Below are 24,248 nucleotides of genomic sequence, written 5' to 3' on the forward strand. Positions count from 1 at the left end.
GTGTGTGTGTGTGTGTGTGTGTGTGTGTGTGTATTTTTACCACCACTTTTAAAACAAAGTTCTCTGTGTTTATGGCTATTGGATGTCAGTAGACCTTTCCAATAGTATCTAGTTAAGGTTTTATCATTGGTAACATAGCAATGGATATTAGATATTAATTTTAATTAAAATGTCAACTGGAGAAATTTGTTCAAGAGACCTCCCATACCGCCTGTTGATTGTTAGTGTTGGTGTATTATTTCCTCGAACATTGCCAAGAGAGTAGCTCTTTAGTGCTCCTCGCCATGTCTCTCTCTCTCTCTCTCTCTCTCTCTCTCTCTCTCTCTCTCACACACACACACACACACACACACACACACACACACACACACACACACATGTACACACATACCTAAATAGCTTGTCTTAGCCATGTTCATTATTTAATAGTCAAGAGAACATGTGGTATATATACTATAACGATGTAGAATCAAAACACAAATGCACAGTTACCTAACAAAAGGTCCCACAGAGGTGGCTGCTGTGCTGGGGAGTTGACGGAAGAGGGGCCCCTGTGATGAGGACCTGACAGATTGGGCAGCCTGCTGGGTCACAGCTAGAAGCCCACTGTGCTTGACAGGGACACTCAGCAGCCACAGGGCCCTGTGTGAGGGTATCACTTCCTCTGTGACCCTTTCATGGGTAGCCTGGGACCTCCTGTATGACACACATCTGTCTTCTGTATTCCCTCTCCAAGCTGTGAAAATGTTGGTTTTTGAGAAACAAGAAAAGGAAAGTTCTTGTTGATCACCGTTTCCCCTTCTTATTAGTATATTTTAATTGTACAAAATCACGGGTTCCATTCTGCCACATTCTTCCATGTCTGTGCTGAGCTCTCTTCAAGAGCCTGGTCATCGACGATGTTTCTGCAACCGCTGGTTTGCTCCCAAACACTGTGTCTTTGAGTTTGACTGTTTCCCCCTGAGACTCCTAAGACCAGCAGGCCCACTTTATTCATCCGCTTCCTGGACACACATCTATGCTGGCCACCGCCTCCCCCTCCCCCACAGCATGGCAGTTTCCCACCCAGTTCTCTGTCAACTTTTTGTCTCTAATTCTCAACAGCAAAGCTGGATTTCACTGTTAAATATAGGAAAACAACATACGATGCATGCCATGCAAGAAGGGGCAGTGGAGTTAGGGAGATGCCTGGCTGAGAGCCACCACAGTGAGTCCCCAAATTCCTCTGTGAGCTCGCCACCCTCTGCACAGGCCTTTGCACTGTGCCATTCACATTTCATGGCTGTGGATTTCCCACCCCGCTACATAAGTACACGTGTGTTTATGGAGCTTACATATCAAAGGAAAGCACCAACCAGTTGCAGAAACTGCTGAACTCTTGGATAAAAGCACAAGGAAGATTCTTGCTCTGCTTTGAGGGAGCCCAGCTTGTTTGAAGATGAGGCACGGCCACTTCAGACAGAAGAGGGCAGAGGGTCGAGGCAGGAGAAAACAAATAGAGTAGAATGGAAGCCAGAAGCATGGGACGGTAGTTATGCTCCACGAAGGCTACCCAGGACCCTCCGGCCACCTCTGGCTAAGGACAGGAAGGGACTCCATGTAGAGTGTCTAGTGATGGATATGTGCTAGGCTCTGCAAGAGAGAAATATTCATTGCGTAGGCTGTCCTGCAAAGCTCCTGCTCAGGGAATCTTCTGTGTGTCTAGCAGGGCAACAACTGCAATGAACACAGCCTATACACCATGCGGCACAGGGCGCATCTGGGAGTGGTTCCGGTGGAAAGAACTGTTCACTGATTCAATCGGACTGTAGCTGGTATGTGGAGCTGTCTGTTGAACTGGAAGCTTTCTGCTGAACCCAATGCTGCCTTACAAAGTAAAATCTACTCAAACAAATACAAAGGAAAAGGAAAAAAAAAAACTTGAGAGGAAAAAAAAAAAGGCAGGTGGGTGGCCTGCTGACATTGATTTTCCATTTACAGAGACAGTGTGTCCCTGTTCTTAACCTGAGGCTATTCCACTCTGCCAAACAATCCTGGTTTGCGCAGTTTGTGTCTGTTGCTGACTACATGGATGTTGGGATGGCAGAAATATGTAGACGTGATTTGGCTGCATGGTGGGTGTCTCTGTTCGCCAATCAAAGCCGGGTCTTGGAGCAGCCAAAGCGTTGTTGCCGGACTGAGGTGCAGGTCTGGTGCGGTCTGTGGCTCACTTCTCTAGATTGAGTAGTCAACCATCCTGCCCAGCCCCTGGCTTGAGGCTTGGCTGTGTACAGCCCAACACCTGTCAGGAAATTCCTCCACCCCAGGACAGGGCAAGATCATCCCTTGTCTGTCAGTCTTTTCTTTCGCTTAAGGGCAGTGTTTTCTTTCCATTGAATAGGAAAATGCCCACCACAGAGAAGTGGAGTAGACAAAGTCTCAAGCATCTCCAGAATCTTGTGGCCACCAAGCAGCTGTGTGGATCAAATCCAGGAGTGCACAACAGGAGGAGGGAGTACCAGCTGTCAGACTCTGCCAAATAGTGAGTACCCAGCCTGCCAAGCGGCCTTGCTCTTCCCTTCATGGAGAGAGGCAGCTGGCTCCCTGACTTCCTTCTAGCATGGCTTTTCTAGTCTCTCTTCCCTAATCCTCTGTGGGGTCCCAGATGTCCCCCTGGGATCATCATTCATTCAATTAAATTGGGAGACTTTTTAGTGGAGCTGATTTAAGTTTTGGTGCAGAGGTTATGATTTAAGCAAAGATACACCTGCCTGCCTGTGGTTTTTCGTTTCTTTCTGTATCCTCTGGAAACCACAGGCTGGCTTTGTTTAAATCAGTCGCCGATCTTGTTGCCCTCTAGTGATAGACATCAGCATCTGCAAGACCAGCACACAGGACTCTCACCGGGTTTACTTGGCGCTCTCAGAAAGGAATAGCAATGTATTTGGGATCTATAAAGCTCTAGATTCAAATCCTCAACCTATGAAAAATTTCTGTTGCAAACTATCCTGAGATATCACAACATTTTTCTTTCTTAAGTGTCCCCTAGATTGGGTGTGACCCACAGGTGACTGAACCTTACCTGAAATTCTTCTTGGGGTTCCTGCTTATTCATGTTCTGTAGCTTGGTTCCTCCTCCCTGGACGGTGAAACTCTCAAACCCACTCAATTCCCCTTTTAAGTGTTGATGTCAGGAAAGGCATTGCTACTTCCATGGTTTTAATGTCTTTCCCTAGACATTTGTCCCAGGCAGTGCTGAGTTCAATCCAGGTTGGCACAATCAATCCAATTACATCAGCAGAGAGAAGTACATTGATGTCAGGAAAAAGGAAAGAAATTAGTAAGATGCCTGCCAGGAATGTAAGCCTGTGGATTCACATCCATTTGGAGTGAAGCTTGCCAGTACTGCTGTAAGATTGATTCAGTGTATATCTTGAGAACAGAAACAAGTCCACTGACAGGCGTGCCAGGGATGGCTGGGAGGTAAAACAGAGCTATACAGAAGACAGTAGCATTAATAAAAAAAGAAGATAGTGCAACCTTGAAAATCTGTGGCTATGGTGTGTTGCCTAGATACCAGCAACCGGGGAAGTGAGAGACAGGAGGCAAATGATCTCAGACATTCTCAGCTATGTGACTTTTCAGGTCAGTAGGCAACCTAGGTTAGATCAGTCTCAAAAAGCAAAGCAAAGCAAACAACAACCCCTACCCCACCCCAGGTCTATGACACAAGTTACTAGGCATTTTTCTTTGGTCCAATTCAGTGCTTTTGCAGTTATCTACTAGTAATGTCTGCATATTTAGATGTCATTTATACACGCACAAACGAAAGGGGTACCAGGTAGTATGCTAAGGGGGCTATGTGGCCACCAATCAATGCCCTCTAATCTCAGACACTGTGGTCTGCTGGTTTAATCAATCAATCACTGTAGTGTCTCCCCTTATTCCCCACTTACCTACTTTTGGACCACTTTCCAGAGTCCCTAGTAGAAGTCCTAAATCACAAATGATATTGCATTCATTTTTTCTATACATACATAAGCATGACAAAATGAACTTATAAATGAGGAAACAGTAAGAGACTTACACAAGCTAAAAACTAAAGTATTTCCCCTAGCACATTAAATAAAATTAGAGCTACTCGTTATTGGCAATGTGACCCCATGAGATGTGAGAGCCGTGACAGCTATTAGAGTATCTAGCAGGTGGGCAGTGTACAAGTGTGGCTACACTAGAAAAGTGTGTTTTCACATCTCAGAACAGCCACAGATTTTATCCTGTTACTCGAATGGCAAATAGATTGAAAATTTAGGAATTTTGCCCATAGCTTTGCAGAACACAAAAAATAATTTTAAAGATGAATCTTTTATTTCTGCATTATTTTCACATTACTTTTGGGTCATAAATGGTGTGGGTATTTGAAACTGTGGAGTGAAACACTGGATAAAGGGAGAAGATTGCCATAAAGTACAATAATAAACTTGGGAGCCGGGCCCAGCATTTTAAATCTCTAGGTTGGACATCTAGGTTTGTGCGCTACAGAAAGCAGCAGAGCCACCAATGCCACTACTAGTGAAGTCTTTTGTAAGGACTTAAGAGTAATTAAGCAAAATTTTAAGACACAGTCTGGAGCCTAGATGGCCTTGAACTCTCCAAGTGTCGTTCAGCACAACCCTGGACTGATTCTTTTCCTCCGGAGTGTCGGGATTGCAGACCTGTCATCACATCTGTTGCAGGAGGCCCTGGGTTTTACCCAGGTTGTAGCACATGCTAGGCAAGCACCTGACACCTGAGCTACACAGCATGCCTGAAGGTTTTTTTTTTAAAGGAATTTTTCATTTCACTTTAGAAAAAAAATAGATGTATTTTAAAGTCAGAACTTAATTACATAGTTCCAAATAGCACGAGACAAATTTTGGATGGTTTTAGATGTCTCATTTTCAATGTGCTTAACAGGAAAATATTATTTTGGCTTTTAGGGAATTTTTTTCCCATGGCCTGTTGGTCATCTGTGTATTTTCATATAAGCTGCTCTTACAGAGAACAGGGTCTAGATTATTTCAGGTTCTTGGATGAAGTCAAGTGGGTAGGTCCTTTGGGTGAGGAGCCAGTGTTATTTTCCACTTCTATGGCCTCTAGGCTGCTGTTTTTCTCATGGCTACATAGATGATGCTCTGAGAACTGAGATGGGGTGACCTGTATCCTCAGAAGGCTCATGATATTCTTCTGAGTCCTGGTCTCTTCAGAACTGGCTCAGTAACCTCCAAATATCATTACTTGCTTCCATTTCTTGTGGGTACCCCATGGTCAGGGGAGGACTTCTCTTGAGCAAGGAAGGCTTTATTTCCCTTCTCAAAAATGGAGCCTCGGCATCTTGACTCTTTAATGTCACAGTTACCTGACGGACATTGACCTAATCGCCATGCCCTCTTCGTGCTAACGCAACAGGGCGACCGTTGTTCGAAAGTGCCTACCATGGCATCATAGAATATCCATTTGACTTGGAGAACATCATCTTCCGGTAAGTCCGTCTCCAAGACATTGTTCTTTTAAGGATTTTCTGTTCAGGGGCAAGTGCAAAGGTGAGTCTTAGATATTCAATTCCTAAGCCCTCTTAGGTTGTGATAGCCTTCTGGGCTCTCATGCTCCTCAACAGAAGGACTTCTGGCCTCTTACCAGGAAGAAATCTTCTTATGTAGTCACACAGATGTGCGCTCCTGTGACCATACCATCCACTATGATGTCTTTCCCTAATGTTGAATAGGATTTTTCTTTTTCCTTATTACCTTGTATGAAATTTATCCTTAAAGAAAACCAATATAAACGTGTGTGTTAAAAAGTTTATAATACATGGAGTACTCATAGCTGTATGTGTGTGTGTGTGTGTGTGTGTGTGTGTGTGTGTGTGTGTGTGTGTGTGTGTAAGTATACAACACCACTCAGGATGAATAGATATTTCTTGATCTTTGTACAGGAAAAATTAATGAAAGTATAGGGCATTTAAAAAGTATCACAAATCAAAGTACTTTATAAAATTATTTTGTGTTATGTGTGTATTCCTCAGTGTATATGCACGTGCGGCAGGTGCGTGAAGCCCTTGGAGACTATAAGGGACCTCTAGGACTGGAGTTACAGGTGGCAGTGAGTCATTATGTGGGACTGAATTCAGGTCCCTTGTAACTGCAATAAGAGTTCTTAACCAGGGGACACCTCTCTAATCTCATGTACATCTAGTATTCTCCTATCCTTTTAAACAATGTTCATTTTACACATTTCTAGCCATCCCAGATTAAATCCAATCTTGGCACAATTCTGTTTGAGAACTCCTGCAGTGCTGTCAATTGGAGGGGGGAGGGGTGGTGTGAAAACACTCTCTGCATTTTAGTTACAGATGTCCAATTTCAAGGTTGCTTTCTCCCGAGCTGCCTTGTGGATTTAAACCTTTTCAACTTCAAAGGCTGCTTGCAACCTCCCAAACACCTCAGAACCAGAGTTTGCTAAAGCTTTGGTGAACAGGTGTTGCCTTTCCAGAGCCTTAGGACCGGGTTTAATGTGGTGACATCTTGGAGTTTGTGGCACCTCCCCCATGCAATCTTTCTGGATGAAGAATTCTGATGCTTGAAGTTGAGGTCTTTGCAAAATGTCTTCATGCCAGTCATGATATTTCTGCTCTCTCCCCCAGCTCTGTTCCCCTCTGCCACATGCAGTATGCACAGCATTGCATGCATGTCGGTACGCCTGGAACCTGGCTCAAAGGCCCCTTTCCAACCAGTAGTCATGGGAGCCACAGTGAGCCTATAGACAGTCTAAGGAAACTGGCTTGGGGGCTTCAGAAATTGGTGTGTGGACGATGAGGTGTAGGGGTGGTGGGTGTGACCTGGCAGTTTGTGTGCTTTAACTGACCCATATAGTCTGCTAGGGTGTTAGTACAAATATCTACACTAACACTTAAGAATAGATGTTTTACCTAAAACCTACTAGTTTTCTCTAAAGTGTCCACAGACCTGGTAACAGTGAGCCTGCATCTTCTGCAGCAGCAGCAGAGCTCAGTAACATGTCAGCTATTCCTTTAGACAGGGTACCACTGGACTTGCAATAGTGCTTGGGGCTGTATGGCAGCAGTCACTGCACTGAGTCCATGAATACCTCCCGCCACAGATAATGTCTTTTGGATTTTCATACTGAGCAGAAAAGCACATGCAGATGGGAAGAGGGGTGGATCCAGCTAACACAGAAAGGATCTGTGGATAACTGAGATGAACTGTGAAAGCAAGACCAGGATGGAGAGGGAGTTCGAGGGGTGGCTCAGTGGCTAAGGGAGTTAGGTTCCCAGTACCCTCACTGAATGACTCACAGCTATCTGTAACTCTAGCTCCAAGAAATCCAACAACCTCTTTTTGGCCTTTAGTGCATCTGCACTCATATGTGTGTCACACACACACACACACACACACACACACACACACACACACACGTTATAAAAAACAGAATACAAATTATACAGTTAAATATAAGACATGAAGAAAGCAGAGGTACCAGGAAGATGGCTTCCCTGTGTCCCTTTCATGTCCAAGCTGACTGTATGTGGGTGGCTGGAGTTAAGCCCAAGTGGATGTTGGTGTTTTTGTGCCAGGACTACTGCAGTAGGTTCTTATCCAGTATCTCCAGGCAGGCAGGCTCCGTCTCAGTCCTTTGCTTGGAAACCACCAGTGTTCTTCACTGCCTGCACATCCAGCACTGTTCTAACACACTAATTCTCAGAGGCCCCTTCCTCTAAAACTCACTGAGGACTCCAAAGGCACTAACTCAATGATGCGATGGCTTTATTCTCTCTCTGGAGTTGTGCGTTCCCACCTTTGACCGCCTGCCTCTGTCAAGCAGGATGGTGGATGTTGGTGGCCAGCGATCTGAACGACGGAAATGGATTCACTGCTTTGAGAGCCGCCACCTCCATCATCTTTTGGTTGCTCTGAGTGAATATGACCAGGTTCTGGCTGAGTGTGACAATGAGGTATGCTGCTGGAGTGGGGGGTGGGGTGGCAACTGGGGAAGACAGTCTTACTTCTTCACTGTTTCAAGAGGCTAGCTACATGAGGAAACTGACCCTCCTTCTCTGCCAGTACTCAGGTGTCTGTTACCAATGGAACCTACAGGTGCCCTGCAGACTCGGGACTAATGTCCCGTGTAACAAATTCAGTCACTTGTCACTTAACAGAATACATTCTGAGATGATATCATTAGATTTCACAGCCAGGTTTGGTGGCACTTTTGATCCCAGCACTTGGGAGGCAGAGACGGGTAGATTTCTGTGAGTTCCAGGCCAGCCAAGGCTACAAAGTGAGACCCTGCCTCAAAGAAACCCAAACCAAATTAACAATAAACAACAAAAACCCAAACAAAAGAAACAGAAGACTTAATGGATTATTTTTATGACTAAATTAGACAGTTTGGCCTATTGCACATCAAGAGTCGTGACAGAACACTGGATCTTTAGTTGCCACTAGAATTTCTAAGTATCCTTGGAAGAAACTGAATGTCCCGAGTCAAATAGCAGACTCTGGCTTGGTTGATTGACAGTGGCTATGGTCTGAGAACCAGGACTGTTTCAACACTCCCCCAGGGTAAAACGTAATGTATCACAAAGGTTGGAAACTAGGAAAAGGCAGAGTGCTGGGACTGGGTTAGGGAGCTCAGCTTACCAGGCCAGCATTTATACGGTCTTACTGCCAGTGGCATGCTAGAAAAAAATAGTCTTTTGGACTCAATACTATTTACTGTACATATACATATGCACAGTATATTTACTGGACTCCATTGGGGTCAGTTTTATTCCCAATTCCCTTCAGAGACCCTAATACATACAGTGTTGTCTAACAATTCTCTCCCAACCACATCCCTTTTAAGACTGGGTCTCATGTCTTCTGAGATGGCTTCTGATCCTCCAGCCTTGTACTACCTTCCAAGTGCTGGATAATACCCATAAGCCACTGTATGGTTTGAACCCAGGGCTTCATCACGCTTGGCATCCCCAGCCCAAGCAATACTGTTTCTAATAGGTGCCATGAGCAGACTCCTCACCCTCCAGAGAATGACACTCCCAAACCAAGTTCCTAGCTGAGTTGTCAGGGCTGAGCTGCCCATCAAATGGAGCAGGTCAGGAACTACTTGAGATTGCTTTTGTCCTTACTCCCCGCAAGGCTCTCACACAGGGCATCCAGGGCTGATCCAGCCCAGACAGGTATTGTGCCTCCTGCAAAGACACAAGGTGCTGGCTAGGTCTAGTTCTGTTAGATGCTCTGACAGAAAGTGACCAGGGCTGTCAGTCACTTTGTGAGGTAATTTTCTGAGGAATACCAGTGTCCTCTTAATGGTCTTTCCCTCTGACGTTAATGGAAGATTTCTTGACTCTTGTGTCAAGGATGTGAATGTAAATCATCAATGGCTGGGATCAGGTCATGACCCATGAACAAACTTTATGTTTAGTGAAGGTTTCTCTCTGACAAGTGCTACTATATTAGTTAACTAACTCATTTACTTGTGCCTTACTTGTGCCATTGGAGTAACAGTGGCTACTGCCTAGCTCTCCCGAACAGAATTTCAAAAGAAACACATAAGTTACAAAAAGTAAGGAATTCTTAGAAGTTACTTATGGTATTTATCAGAAGAGTCAAAGGATTGGGTGCTCAAGGGACCACAAGGTCAGTTCGATATTCTTAAAGATTAAATATAGTCTCTTCTCATAAGAAACCACAGGTGTTTGGGAAGAACATAAATGCTGTTATTTCGGCCCTTTCCTTCCAGCTGATACACGTTGGGTCTGTTCACTGTGCTATATAGATTTTTTTTCTTTCCTTGGAGGTTAAGATAATACTATACTTCAGAGAGTCTAAGTGGATGAGTTATTTCTCTGATAACACTTCTGGGTCTGTCTGTGGAGTCGGAGAATGCATAGGTCTGGGCTTGTTGGGAAGCAGATTCATGGCACGGCCCTTTGGAGTATTCCGTGAGCTTTGATGTTGTATTGGTTTCTTTCTTCTCTAAAGGAAAGTTTTTGCCTTTTTTCCTCTTAGAAAGACTTAAGAGAAAATGCTGTCAACAGTAGTTGTCATGTGATACATTATGTTTCTTAGCTCTTGTCCCCTCAAATTTGAGAGCTTTTAGTATTTCCTTTGAAGGGTGTTATTTAAAATTACTGTCTGTAGCATAATTGTCATCAGAATCACTTTTCTGTGGATTTGGGGAGGTTAAATTTTTGGAATACAATGCTCATCCACCAAACTGGGACAACAATCTTCGCATAGCTAAGGTGCTCTGCTATGTTAGTTTACTTCTGACCAGAGTTTAACATGCCTGAGGGCTCAGGGTTGTGTTCCCTGGAGATTTCCTTCCTCCTGAGTTGCAATATACCTGAGGCACTGTTCAGAAGCACACATCCACTTGAAGCTGGTATCTCACCACAATTAAGGAACACAAACACCTTGTCAAATGAGGTAAACTTTCTGGTCCAAGTTGCATTTAAAAGGCTTGTTCAGGGCAAGAGAAGAAGAGAAGAAGAGTGCTCTAAAGAGTCGGACCAGGAAAGTCAGTTAGGCAGGTGAGGGTGAAGGGAAATAGAAGCTGGTCTGATGGGATCACATGCTTTGTCCCAAGAACAGTGGCCCAAAGGGGATAGCTACACTCAGTCATTTAGCGTGCTGTTTCCAAGTCTTGCTTTTCTTCCCGGCTTACCCCAACTTCCTTGTTTCTCCCTAGAACCGTATGGAGGAGAGCAAAGCCCTGTTTAAAACCATCATCACCTACCCCTGGTTTTTGAACTCCTCTGTGATTCTGTTCTTAAACAAGAAGGATCTTTTGGAAGAGAAAATCATGTACTCTCATCTAATCAGCTACTTCCCAGAGTACACAGGTAAGTTACTCATTTGGGAAATGGGGCTTTCACATTGACCTAGTGCACTTCTTCTCCAGGATCAGTCTTTAGTCTTCAGCATGGCATTCTGGGGCCTCCCTGATGGGCTCTCACTTGCCAATTCACAGTTTTCATTGCCCTGCTCATGGTCTCACCTCAACATCGGTCACTGCGAGGCCTGAATGCACATGCCAACTCACTTGGCTGACTCCACTTTTTGGGTCCACCTCAGGTACCACACCTAGGAAAAATCTTCTGGCCTTCCTGTATCACAGCCTTCCATTGGTGCCCTGGCAACTCTTTGGAGCAGAGCTGGCTCTTTAGTCAGCTTTAGTTGGCAGACTTGCTGCTTTGTGGGGTCACAGGATGACATCATCTTAGACATAGATGTGTGTGAAGTCTTCATTTATGCCTTGCTCTAGGAAGGACAGTTCACACTCTTGCTAATCACTCCCAGCACAAGAGGTCTCGGATAGTATACTCTTGACATTGATATTTATACGTTGGTATTTCAGTGTATCCCCCTTTCCTTTGATTAAATACTCTGGTATTTAATGGCAGTATAATTTAGGACTTGTCAAGCTTTAAAATCAACCTAGTAATATCAGATTTTGCACCATGCCCTGTGGCCCCAGCCCCCTGCTGTCTGTCTGTACAAATTACAAAGTATCACTTCAGAAGTGGTTAGAAACAAAACTAGGCCATTAGGTCACTATTTTTAGACAAACCACTTTACAGTATAATTATTAGATAAATCAGTAGACACTTTAAAAAGACCAAATATTGGGCTAGGGGATGGTTTAGTACAAAATGCCAGAAACCACCTACAAAAGCAAGGCACAATTGTGAGGACTTGTAATCACAGAGCCAGGACAGGGAGACTGCAGATCCCTGGGATTTGCTGCCCATCTAGTTGAGTCTAGTTGGTGAGCTGTACGCCAATGAATGACCCTGTCAATAGAGGTGCATGAGTAACATGACATTGTTCTCTGTTCACATGAATGTGTACACATGCATGCGCGCACGCGTGCGCAGACACACACACACACAAATGAGAAGCATTTTTAAAATATTATTTTATGGATTCATAATGAAATGTAAATTACTCCAGGTAAACTTTCCATAGATATAAGGTAAGATGGGTCAGAGAAGGATCCGGATAAGAACAAAAATAGATTGTGAGAGGACATGGTAGTAAGTCTGTATCTTTATTTTTCTCATGATCAGGACCAAAGCAAGATGTCAAAGCTGCCAGGGACTTTATCCTGAAGCTGTATCAAGACCAGAATCCTGACAAAGAGAAAGTCATCTATTCTCACTTTACATGTGCTACCGACACCGAGAACATCCGCTTCGTGTTTGCTGCTGTCAAGGACACCATCCTGCAGCTGAACCTACGGGAGTTCAACTTGGTGTAAATGGAGGTCGAGCTGAGCTCTTCCTGCCCAATCTACAAGTGCTTCTGACCACCTGGACCAGGACCCAAGAACATTACATGGCCTGCAGGACAGAGATGGATAGTGCAATGTGAAAAATACTTTACCAACCCTTTTAAGTGTCTTTAATTCTTGATTGTGTAATTCTTTTCTTACCTTTTGGCTCTAAGATTAGGTATACTTTTTGAGTGATTTCCTCCCTTTTTTAAACTAGTGCTCAACAGCTCTTACAAATCACGTAACAGAGGGACTTGTTAATTTACAAATCATGGCTTCAGACCTCTGAGATTCATTTAGGTGCCTAAAACATCTTCATAGGCTTGATAATTTTAAAATAAATTTTTAAGGAAACATTTCTAACATTTCTTCCCCTTAATGCTGAAGTATGACTCATGTAATATTTTGTTAAACCAAAAAGCTTCTTTCTATGCCTTTTTTGGGGTTATTTTTTTATTTAAAAACAGGCTTAAGTAGTCCAGGCTGGCTTCCAATTCAATGTAATTGAGCATGGCCTTGGTCCTCCTGCCTGAATGTTCCATGCTCAGCTAGGACTTTTTTTCTGAGACAGGCCTCATGCATTCCATTCTGGTCTCTAACACACTATGTGGTCGAGGAAGACCTTGGACTTCTGATTCTTTTGTCTTCATATACACAACCTATTTAAGGCAGTTCTCCCATGGTTGCTAATTCCTAACACTAAGAGATCTCAAACAGTGTGATTTCACATTGACATTTACAGGTTAGTAATGCTTGGATGTATGTGTCACATAATCAATTTAAGTGATGCTTGGGATGGGACCCAGGGCTTTGTGCATGCTAGGCAAATGTTCTGCCAATGGAGCTATACCCCCAGTCAAAGATTTAAAAAGCAGTTCTTTTCATGTCAGCTTTCTAATCCAAATTATTATTATCCAAACATTAATTTTGCCACAATTTGGTAACACCAACTGTGACATATGATAAGTGGACTCTAGATATTGCATTGTGTGTGTCCTGATGCAACATGGCCAGGTCTTATAGCTTATGGAATGGTTAAAGCATAACTTGTTTAGCAGATGTTATATAAACCTTGTCAAAGCTCTGGTGGCAATCACAAATGTGCTGTTTGAACTGTGTATGCTGTGCCTTTCTGGATACTAAGAATACACTGTTCTACCCTCAACACCGATGATGATGTGCTTCTTAGAGCTCACGGCTGATGGTTCTGTTCAAAAGGAAAATGCTACAGTCTTAACAGCTCAGCAGCTTTCTTGCTTCCTTCTTGAAACGGTCTTCACTCATCATGGTGTGCTGGAGCTCTTAGTGCCTGGCTCAGTAAACCGTGCAGGTCCTGATTCCCAGGACAGTAGAGTACTTCATACTTAAGGGCTCCGGTGGTTTTTGCTTGGACTGCTTACCCAGAGGAATGTCTGTACTTACTTAGACAGATCCACCTCTCATCAATCTCCGGAGGTCCCCAACTTGAAATGGTTTAGCATTTACAACAGTGAGAAAGTGACATGTATCCAGTACAAACTGTACTTTGAATTATGATCCTTTCTCAAGCTAGTGATTTTTGGCCTGGTACTCTATTGAGATGATGGGCAGTTGTAAGCTGCAGCTCCCAGTCAGCCATACCATCATGAGGGGAAACATTAACCTCTCCGTAGTGCGCTTCTGGACTGGATGTTCCAGAGGGTCAGTCGATTGACTATGCATTTTCAGCTTCAATGCCTTTGGTTGGTGTGGGCTTACTTAGTTAATTCTCAGATTGGCAACATCTGTTGCAGAACCACATGGCTTAACTCCTAGAACTGAACTAAGCCAATCTTTCACCCAGGGATGGGACCTCCAGACTGTCAATTTGTTGGAACAATTGCAAACGTGAAACCACTCTACCAAAGTAGCATTATGTTTTAAAAGTCATGAACAATTGGACAAACAAATGCTAAATCTCATTTGAAGGAATTAGTCATCAAGACAAAGACAAAGGAGAGCTTTTCAAGATATTAAAAATGATAGAGAGGGGTTGGGGATTTAGCTCAGTGGTAGGGCGCTTGCCTAGCATGCGCAAGGCCCTGGGTTCGGTCCCCAGCTCCAAAAAAAAAAAAAAAAGAAAAAAAAATGATAGAGCTAGCATTCACTTTTGTAATCCCTGTCATTTGCTATGGCTAAAAGTGACTAACTGGGTCTCATTAACCTAATCTAAAAAGAAGCATGCCCATGTAGTCAGGCCTAAGGGAGTTAAATAAAATGGAATTCTTTTTTCAAGTACTTTCTAGCACTGAGCTATTGAGAATTTAGCTTTTGGTTGATATACAAGAAAATGATGTCTTTTGGGGCAAAAGAGTTGTATGGAATGAATTAAATTTTGGTAACAAATACCTTTTCCAGTTACAGCAAAGCCAAACTCTCCACATCAGAGATAACTTAGTAATTTCTGTTGGTATTCATTCTGTTTGTAGACATTCTCCCTCAGCCCTTCTTTTAGAAGAAATCGGCCATCTGAAGTTGGTGGCTAGAAGCTACTGGAAAGTCAGGACGCTCATCTCTAGGAGTAACTTAGTTATTAATCTAAAAGTATGACTCTAAGCATTAATTAAATACTCAGATCTTAGATAGGCAGGAGAAGGTGAATGTTCCTGGTTCTACTCAATAACAACCAGACCAGATGGAAGCCCAGAAAGCTTTATTGGATTCCCATATGGTTAGACTAGGCAGTCATCTTAGCATGCAATCCAAACCTACCCCTTCAAGAAATAATGTTTTCAAGTGTTTGTGAGGATTTCCAACAAAGTTTTAGAAAGAAAAAGAATAAGGTAAGTTTTAAGAATAAGAACCACACTAGAAATGCCTGTGGTTAATAACACTATATCAAAACACAGAACTAAGGCAGCCACTGTGTAATAGGTAATTAGGTCATGGAATACTGAGAATAGAAAAGTGAAGGAAATAGGGACACAGTAAAGAAGTAGGTACTTAAAAACTGTAATAACCAATGGTCATGTTTGCACCAAATAATAAACATACCAAAGAAGTGCAGGCTATTTAGTCAATATGAAAATAGTGAAGACACTAGTCTAGACATTTCATAAAAATGGAACCAAACAATTTCAAACCTATGAAGAGAAAGTATTTTTAAAGTTTACCTTCTCTGGCAATTTTGTTAATTGTAATACACCTGTATACATAGATGACCATTTAAAAATTTTATATATGGTGTTCTAATAAGTCCTAAATATAATCTATAATTATTGGTGGGCATGAGTGTATTCTCATTGACATTTAGAACATTGTATTATAAATGACAGTATATTGGTTTTGAAATGTTTTTCTGCCCAAATACTGGTGATAGTCAATTAATCAAAAGTGGTGTGAAGACATCATAAGAAACACTGATGCTTGATTGCACCATGCTCTGCTTACTTCTAATCATTAAACATTTTTATTTTAACAGCCTTGTCACAAAGTTTTACTATAAGGATATTTTACTGATATTGTAAAAATATGTTCAGTGACAGATTCGAAATCAAGGCAATTTGATATACATCACAGTAAGTGTTAAACTATAACCCAAATTTTACATTTGTATAAATTACTCCATTTTGAAAAAAATACTCTATTGACCTATAAAATCTGAAGTTAGATTTCTTATGGGTCAAGCTTTGGGTAACCCAAAGTTTCCTTTTTTACAGAATGCTCTAAGGCTTAAAAAGGAAAAAAAAAATCAAGGATCCATAATGTTAACATAAAAATATTTTAAATGACAGAAGTTATTTTACAAGAGAGGCAATAAAGTAGAAGAGGTTCCAATTGAACAAGCATTCGTGGAATTTCTGAGTGAGATGCAGCCCCTTCAAGTTTTGCAAGGCAGCACCTCCTGGGTCAGTGGGGGAGGTCATGCTAGTGAGTATTAATGCCCACATCTCCATGCTACATAGAATAGGTCATAAGGAACAGTTTACCCAACTAACGTAAACTTAGTAGGTTAGCATTACCAATGAAGAATAAACTTAAAAAATACATTAAAATGGTCAGGCGAGGGTGAAGGGTTCCTTTCTAGATGGGGCAGTAATACATGATTCTATGGAGCATCAAAGGAAATCAGACTGATGAGCTCATATTCAAACTGGTGTAAGGCAGTCAAGTCTTTTCCCTTTCTATTTGGGTCATAGGGAAATGAGGACATGCAGTATTTATAGGGTACTGATATTTATATGGCACCCTCTGCAAGTGAGTGCTCTGGCCCCACAAAAACATCTCTTACCTAGTTAGCTACCCATTTTCAGGATATTTTTGCCACCTGCATGATGAGCCAGACAGAAGGCAAATGAGAGTAAGGTGCTTGGTAGCCAGGGGACTCTACTGCAGCCTGTGGGCTTTCTCGGTGCAATCTGCAGGGTTCATTTTCTATGCCTTATCCTTGTCCTACTGATCTTCTATGAGGAAAGGGAAGTAATAACACTTCTTATGCTAGAATAAGAGCTCTCTTGACTGTTCACCCTAAAGATGACTGCTGTGCTCTAAATCTGCTCTTCCTTACCAACCTAAGCCATCCTATTCCCAGGAAGGGGAGCACAGTTCCAATAGTTACCAGGTGGCCCATGTTGCTTCCCTAGTCTTTCAGGTTTTTTATTCATTTTTTTAAAAGTGGTTATTCTGCTTTAAGTTATGAACAAAGTTCTTATGTGTTCTCTAGTTCAAGTACTTATTTACATTCCAATTTTGAAATATGATTGTCTTTAGCTATTAAACCCATGGATTAAGATCTATAATTTGAAAAACACTGCCACTGAGGATTTCACTTGCATCAGAGACACAGAAAAGCCCCCAAAGCAAAGGCCTGCAGCACAGACAGATCTGATCACTCCAGGCACCTCTTCTATAAACATACATGGCTCATGCGTTCTGTGCTTTTGTCTCAGTATTTTTAATGCAGAGGCCTATGCAAGGGAGCAATTGGCACGTGGTGAAGAATCAACCAACAAGGCAAGAACACACTACAGGACATTCAGTGCTGAGTATTTTGTTTTTTAAAACCAGGAAGGATTGGACACCACCCTGTGGGATGCTTCTAAGTGATTGCATGCTAGCATAGTGACACTCACTGGGATCCTGCTGCTACAGCACATTACCAGAAGAGAAGGAGACAATCATGACAGAGATCATAGGAAACTCCAAGGTATCAGATGCTAGGGAACCCACTCTTGTGCAACACACACACACACACACACACACACACACACACACACGATAAGCTTGAACACTGTGACTCCAGGATGATTTTTCTAAAAAGATTCTGGATTCTGAAAAAGACTATTGAATGAAATATGTAACAATAAATTATAAGATGTTAAGCTAATGCCTCATTGAATGGCTAGTATTCCTAATTTTCATTGTTTAAACAGATGATCTAAAACAATCGCTATCATTCTACGGCACAGGCTGAGAGAGTGATGGGTATAAGGATCAAGAGCTATGCCTTGGGTTTCACCGATAAAGGAACAAGCAGGATAGGCATGCAAGCTATGTATGTGCATGAGTGATACAGCCCATCCTGCAAGCTGCCAGAAGGCACGGAATTGCTATGGTATTACTTTTGTACTTTATCATGGCATACCAAGGGAGTTATGGGTCTACTGAGCTCATTAAAGAAGTAATCAATGAGGAATTTAACTCTCAGCCGTGACTGGGATGCAAGGAAAGCAATATTCCAGATGAGGAGATGATACCAATCCTCACAGGTTTAATCTGGAACCTTGGAGGGGCTCAGCAACAACACAAATGTGCACCTTACCTGGAAGAAAGGTCATTCTCAGGATACACAACTACAACAATGTGAGATGTGTCATCGTTCGATCCAATGTTATGTTTAGAAGGGAAAACATTCTGAGGGATGCTACCACAGCACTGTTTCCTTTGTAATGACATAGTACCAATTAGCAGGACGTGGACAGCAACAACGGCAAGTTACTGTCTGGTGCACTATTCATTCTAACTTTCATGGTAAAGCAAAGGCTGGGTGAGCTAAATATCCATTGACCAAACAGACTTTCAACACCAGTTTATAGCAATTTGGTAACATACAATATACATTAAACACTGTGTGTTATTTAATAACCGATTAAGACATTCTGTTTAGAGCTCACAATTGGACATCCAGTTCATTCTGTTTAACATAAACAGTCATTAATAGTAAAGAGCAAAGATCTTGGACAGAAGCCAAAGGGGAGAAGCCTTCAGCCTTAGTTTTCGATTACTGCAGATCTCACAACTCTTATAGTGACAAGCTTGTATGTTTAAACAAGCACTTTTCCTTGCCTGGATAACTACCTTAGCCTAAAGCGACAGGGTAGGTGACTGGTTAAATTGTAGGGTTTGCAATGTAATTCAACAAAGAGCTCTTCATTTTAGAGCATAATTTATTATAGCTAAGATGCCGGAGTTTCTCATTTTTGTATTTTTAAAATTCTTGTTACCCATAAACAGACGGTAAACATTAAGGCTTCAAATTTTTAACTTTGAAAACAACTGTCTGTTAAAAAACAAACTGGGTAAATCCATGGAGTTCTCCTGAGGAAGTATTTCTAAGGCTAAAAGGATCTGGAGGGGTCTTTATTTTTGGGGTTATGATATTCAGTTTGTAAAGCTTTTCTTTAGTCTATGGCCCAAGGGGTATTATGTTCAATCTCAAAAACAGTTATTTTTCACAGTTATACTATGCATGTTTGTATAATCCAAATAATTTGTTTAAAAAAAGGAAAATACCAAAATATTTATTTGTAAAAAGAACTTCATGATTCTGCAGAAATTATCAAAGTCTTGTCACTACTGAGGCAGTACAAGTGCTCCTTCTCCATTACACTGAAGGAGAGGAAGCAAGCATGAGAGAAGTGCTAACTGGGAAAACTACATTCTGCTTGATTAGACTGTGAACAATCTTTCTGGCACTGCTGAGGAGATCCTGGAGTAAACACTTCTTTTTATAAAATATTAAGAATTGTAACCGGATGCATGATTCAGATTAGGAAACTGAATGGACCATCTGCACTTTAATCACATAGCTGTTTACCCAATTGATTCCTTTTTTTTTTTTTTTTAAAGCATCTACAACCCATAGGATCCCTGAAATGACTCCTCTTCTCCATAGGAGTTAGGAGGTCCAGCATGGGAACTGTAATGACAAATTTCCATGCCTCTGCACACTGTTCTCTCTTCACAGTCTTGGGGATGGTTCTCTTGCTTCTTCCAGCTTTGTAAGGATCCACTGTTAGGAAGATATAAAGCAAAATTTGTGATGAAACAAAATATAATGAATGGAAATCTAGAAGCCATCATAAAGTTTAGACATAAACTGATAACCAATAGTTAACCCATACACTGTAGAAGAGAACATGGACACAGCCCAGATTCTCTAATATTTGTCTAAGGTCCTTGGAACTGTACTCACAAGAGATAAGGAAAGCAGGTAAGACCAGAACACTTGCTTATTAAGTAAGGAAACACAAAGACACTGAAGGAGGACTGCAAGAGTTGTCCATACTACACTGTGCCTCAACTTCAAGCAACTCTGCATAGAAAGAAGTTTCCACTCAGGGGCAAGAGAGTGAGCTAAGCAAAGGCCTTAGACTTGAAGCCAGCCATGCCAGAGCGAAACACTGGTGCCATGGCCACCAGTGCAAGGCTAACTTCTGGTCAATGGTACAATGGAGCTGTGTTAGGTGGCTGATTACAATGACCATGACTCTCCCAACTTCAGGTAGCAGAGCACTAAGCAGGATATCGCATGCTGGAGAACAGAACACAGGCTAGAACAGGCTTGGTCATGACAGACTTAGCACTCACCAGAAACTCAAGTTCCACATGGGCTACATTAAGACTGCATTTATGAATAATTATGTAGATATAAATGGTTAAATACTCCAACTAAAAGACCATGTGACTAACTGGATTAGGAACCCATACAACCCCAAACCCAACTCTAATATGTAATTTGCAAGAAACAAATTCATCTTGCAGGACATATTTAACCACTTACCACTGTATTTTAACAAACAAGATTAAACCAAACCTCAAATATGAGAGAAAGAGAAAGAATCAAAACAGAATAAATGAAGGGAGAAAAAAAAATCAATGGAATCCTTGTTCTCTGAAAAGATAAATACATTAGACAAAGTTCTTAGCTAGAATAAAAAGAGTCAGAACCAGAAATGGCATTACACAATGACACCAGAGAAACAAAGTCCATTAGAAGTTATTATGAATAGCTATGTGCCAAAAAATGGTAATCAAGAAGATATAAAAAAATTCTAGATGCACACACCTTACCAAGACTGAGTCACACACATATACAAACCCAGGAAATATAGCTTAATAAATAAAAATTAATGCAATTGATCAGTAATACAGCAGCATACTCTGTCCTCTTATACCAGGTCACATGTGTATTAATTCTTGAGTGTTTTATTCCTGATTCTTGGTAATTCATTCCTTTCCTATGATTAGCATGCCAGCATTGCCTTTAATCACCACATTTTGATAGAAGTTGCACAGCATGTGCTAACCGGTTCAAGGAGGGGAACAACTAGGGTCTAGAAGAGACAGGTGAACTGGCAGATAGTCATATTCAATGGAAGACGTAGCAAGAAGCCAGGAGGTCAGTCTTTGTTCTGATTCTGGGCACACTGATGAGGTGGAAGGCCCAGTGCCTTCAAGTGAATTCCCTCACGTATTACACTGTAGCTGTCTTCAGACATAGCAGAAGAGGGCATCGGATCCCATTACAGATGGTTGTGAGCCACCATGTGGTTGCTGGGAATTGAACTCAGGACCTCTGGAAGAGTAGTCAGAGCTCTTAACCGCTGAGCCATCTCTCCAGCCCCCCTCACACATTACAATACTGTGTCAATGAATATCTTCACCACAGTTAAGGTGACATCAGTTTATAGGTTTTCTTTTGTCACACTTCCCAAAGGATCACTGTACTTTTCAGTTCAGACCATTCCCATTTCAAGGAACCTGAGGTTAGCTGACTTCCCTCAGCTGTTCTAGCAAGCAATAGAGGAAACACTGAAACCTTTTCTGACTATAGGCCTGGCTTTGCTGCCTGGGCATAACTAATGGTTTCTTACTTTCTCTGCACATCACTGTAACTGCGCAGTAACGATATTAATTCTGTGGGGATGGCCCTTCTCTGCTGGAGTGGACAGATTAACATTAGAACAAAATGATTCTTAAGTTTTTGCTGACTTGTAAAAACTGAAGTATTAGAGTAAGCATTTAAAAGAAGAACATGCAGAAACCTGTGACTTTAGCTCTTGGGGACTATACAGTAAGACCCTGTCTCAAAAACAAAACAAATGAACAAACAAAAACAAAACCAAAAAACCAAACCCCCAAAACAAAAACCTCAAAAACTAACGAGGAACAAGGAGGGCAACCTTGTAGGAGGACCAGCAGTCTCAATTAACCTGGACCCCTGAGATCTCTCAGACACTGGATCACCAACCAGGCAGCATAAACCAGCTGAGATGAGGCCCCCAACACATATACAGCAGAGGACTCCTGGGTCTGGGTTCAGTCAGAGAAGATGCACCCAACCCTCAAGAGACTGGAGGCCACAGTGAGTGGAGAGGTATGGTGGGGTGGGGACATCCTTCTGGAGACTGGGGGGGAGGCGGCAGTGAGGAGGTATGAGATGTAGGGTGGACCAAGAGGGGAATAAAATCTGGAGTGTAAAAACAAATAAATAAAAATTTAAAAAAAAGAAAAGCCAGGAGAAGTACTGAATATACTGAAAAGTGTTTGAAGGAGATAACATTTAGTTATATGTACTAAGGCTATTAAAAATAAAAGCTATAAACAAAATTCACCTGCTGTGAAAAATAATTCACTTACACGGCTTCAAAGTGAGATGCTTCTATGTAGTTTAAAATAAAAGATTAATTATATTTACCCTAGCATCTTCTGGAGTCTTGAAGTTAATTATTTTTCCAAATTCTTTGGCATGGAATACAGATTTCACCCGTTCCTAGAAACAGAATTCATAGGACAGAATTCATAACTTTATTTAAAAGAAAACCCAGTTGTAGAAACACAGTGGAGAAATGCCTTTTCTCCCTTACAGATGTTTATAACATAAAGGAAAGCTATTCCATGACAAAGCAGCATTTATAAAAGACAGATCAAAGAGACTGTTTCAATCACTGTTTTAGAACACTAAGTATACAGAAGTCCGTCTACATACATACCTTTGCTTCGATGCGCAATCTTCTCCCGTGGACGATGAATGGCTCTTTGGTGAACTCATCAAAAGTGTACTGCCACTCACATGTGAGCTGTCCAAACGTTCCCTTTGTTACGAACAACACACCACTAGAGGAAGGGGAAGAAACAATTCACTTTGAGAACTGAGGAACCTAAGTCAATAATGTGTAAGATTTTCATTCATTTTTAATTTTATATTTTGTGAGCACACATGGAATATTCACCTAGACAAATTGTAAGTCATACTAAAAGCTTATTTTTCAAAAAACTTCTGCATGTGTAGGCCTGGGTGTATGTATGTACGCGTGTGCAGAGAGGCATGAAGAGGCCACTGGATCACCCCGGAACTGGAGTTACTGGTGACACCTGTATCTTCTGCAATGGCAGCAAATGTCATCCTTAACTGTTGAGCCATGTGTACAGCCCCATAACCAATCTTAATTTAATCTATGGCTTATGTGTGCTTCATTTATTATGCTTAGTGGTAAAATGACTGCCAAAAGAGTCAACACACTGAGAATCTTGGGGATTTTCCAGAGAAAATCAAGCCCTGTCACTGCCAAAAATCAGAGAGAATTTTTCTTTTCTTTTCTTTTTTTTTTTTTTTTTTTTTTTACATTTTTGGCTTCACTTTTCAATCATTTCTTTTTCCACTTTGGGGGAGAAATTAGAAACATGCATCTCATCTTTTTTTTTACTTAAAATATCCCTCAAAGGACATTCTCCCACAGTTGTTCTTCATAGTTGAGACATCAAGTTGATAGCACACACTTTCAGAGACTTAATTTAAGAACAGCCCATGGCTGAGAGAGAAGCCAGTCTCTTGATTTAGTCTTCCTTCCTCATCAGTCTGAGATGCTGAAAACACCCTGCAGTCCTCCGGTCTACAGCCCTTCTGAGAGATGTCATAGCTGGTCATAAAGTGTTCTATTCCCACTGGTATGCCAGTAATGAGAGAAAAATCTATACACTCTTATGAAGAGATATCACCAAGACTACTGGTGATGTCTAGAATCAATTGAGTGGTATTAGAGGATAAAGTCTACCTGTCCAGTCAGTTACACATAACTTCTGTACCCGGTAAAGTGGCTGAAGTATATATAAACTACCTTATAATTCTGTTTATGTATGACTGTGTTCATCTGCAAGTGCACACTGGCAGGACATGAACATATGACCAGAGTTTACAGCAATCAGTGTGGCCATATAGCACTGATGAACACGAGCACCTGTCACTCATATCAAGTATATTGGAGAAGGAAAAGAAGTTACCATCTTGTTATCATGAACATATCAGTTTTATTGACCATGACATGGGTAAAATACTTGTATTTTGCAAATCTTCCATTTTCCATGACCTATAAAAAATAAGAAAATTAAAATATTCCATTTTATGATTCTCAAAAAAAATTTAAGGTTTCTTAAGGAAATAAATCATTAACATACTTAAATATGTTAAATATGTATAAATTATTTGTTTCCTTTGTAACGGTGTCTATCAAACTGCTTTATCTGAGATTACACAAATACAGCAATGATAATCTTTAAATGGTAGTCTTTTACAAGATGTAAGTTTACAGGTTCAAACTCAATCTAACAGGTATTACAGTAACTCTTACTACATTTATACAGAGACATTTAAGTGTAGAGATTACTAGGAAAGACACAGGTACCCATCTGTT

The 24,248-nt window shown here is 41.4% G+C and overlaps 2 protein-coding genes across 2 annotated transcripts in view; one reads left to right on the forward strand and one right to left on the reverse strand.

The window, feature by feature from the left end:
• Positions 1-13,483, forward strand: part of LOC116891006 (guanine nucleotide-binding protein subunit alpha-14) — a 302,838-nt gene extending 289,355 nt beyond the window's left edge. Inside the window, exons 6-7 of the mRNA XM_032891687.1 lie at positions 10,732-10,885; positions 12,113-13,483. Of these exons, the coding sequence (XP_032747578.1) occupies positions 10,732-10,885; positions 12,113-12,303 (345 nt within the window). The 3' untranslated portion in view covers positions 12,304-13,483. The remainder of the gene's footprint in view (positions 1-10,731; positions 10,886-12,112) is intronic.
• A 4,851-nt stretch (positions 13,484-18,334) lies between these two features.
• Vps13a (vacuolar protein sorting 13 homolog A) overlaps positions 18,335-24,248 on the reverse strand; it is a 210,438-nt gene continuing 204,524 nt past the window's right edge. Inside the window, exons 69-72 of the mRNA XM_032891688.1 lie at positions 23,839-23,924; positions 22,551-22,674; positions 22,256-22,330; positions 18,335-19,567 (exon numbers count right to left, since the gene is read on the reverse strand). Coding sequence (XP_032747579.1) covers positions 19,517-19,567; positions 22,256-22,330; positions 22,551-22,674; positions 23,839-23,924 — 336 coding nt within the window. The 3' untranslated portion in view covers positions 18,335-19,516. The remainder of the gene's footprint in view (positions 19,568-22,255; positions 22,331-22,550; positions 22,675-23,838; positions 23,925-24,248) is intronic.

The sequence above is a fragment of the Rattus rattus genome, chromosome 2 (genome assembly GCF_011064425.1).
Source record: "Rattus rattus isolate New Zealand chromosome 2, Rrattus_CSIRO_v1, whole genome shotgun sequence".
NCBI classification, from domain to species: domain Eukaryota; kingdom Metazoa; phylum Chordata; class Mammalia; order Rodentia; family Muridae; genus Rattus; species Rattus rattus.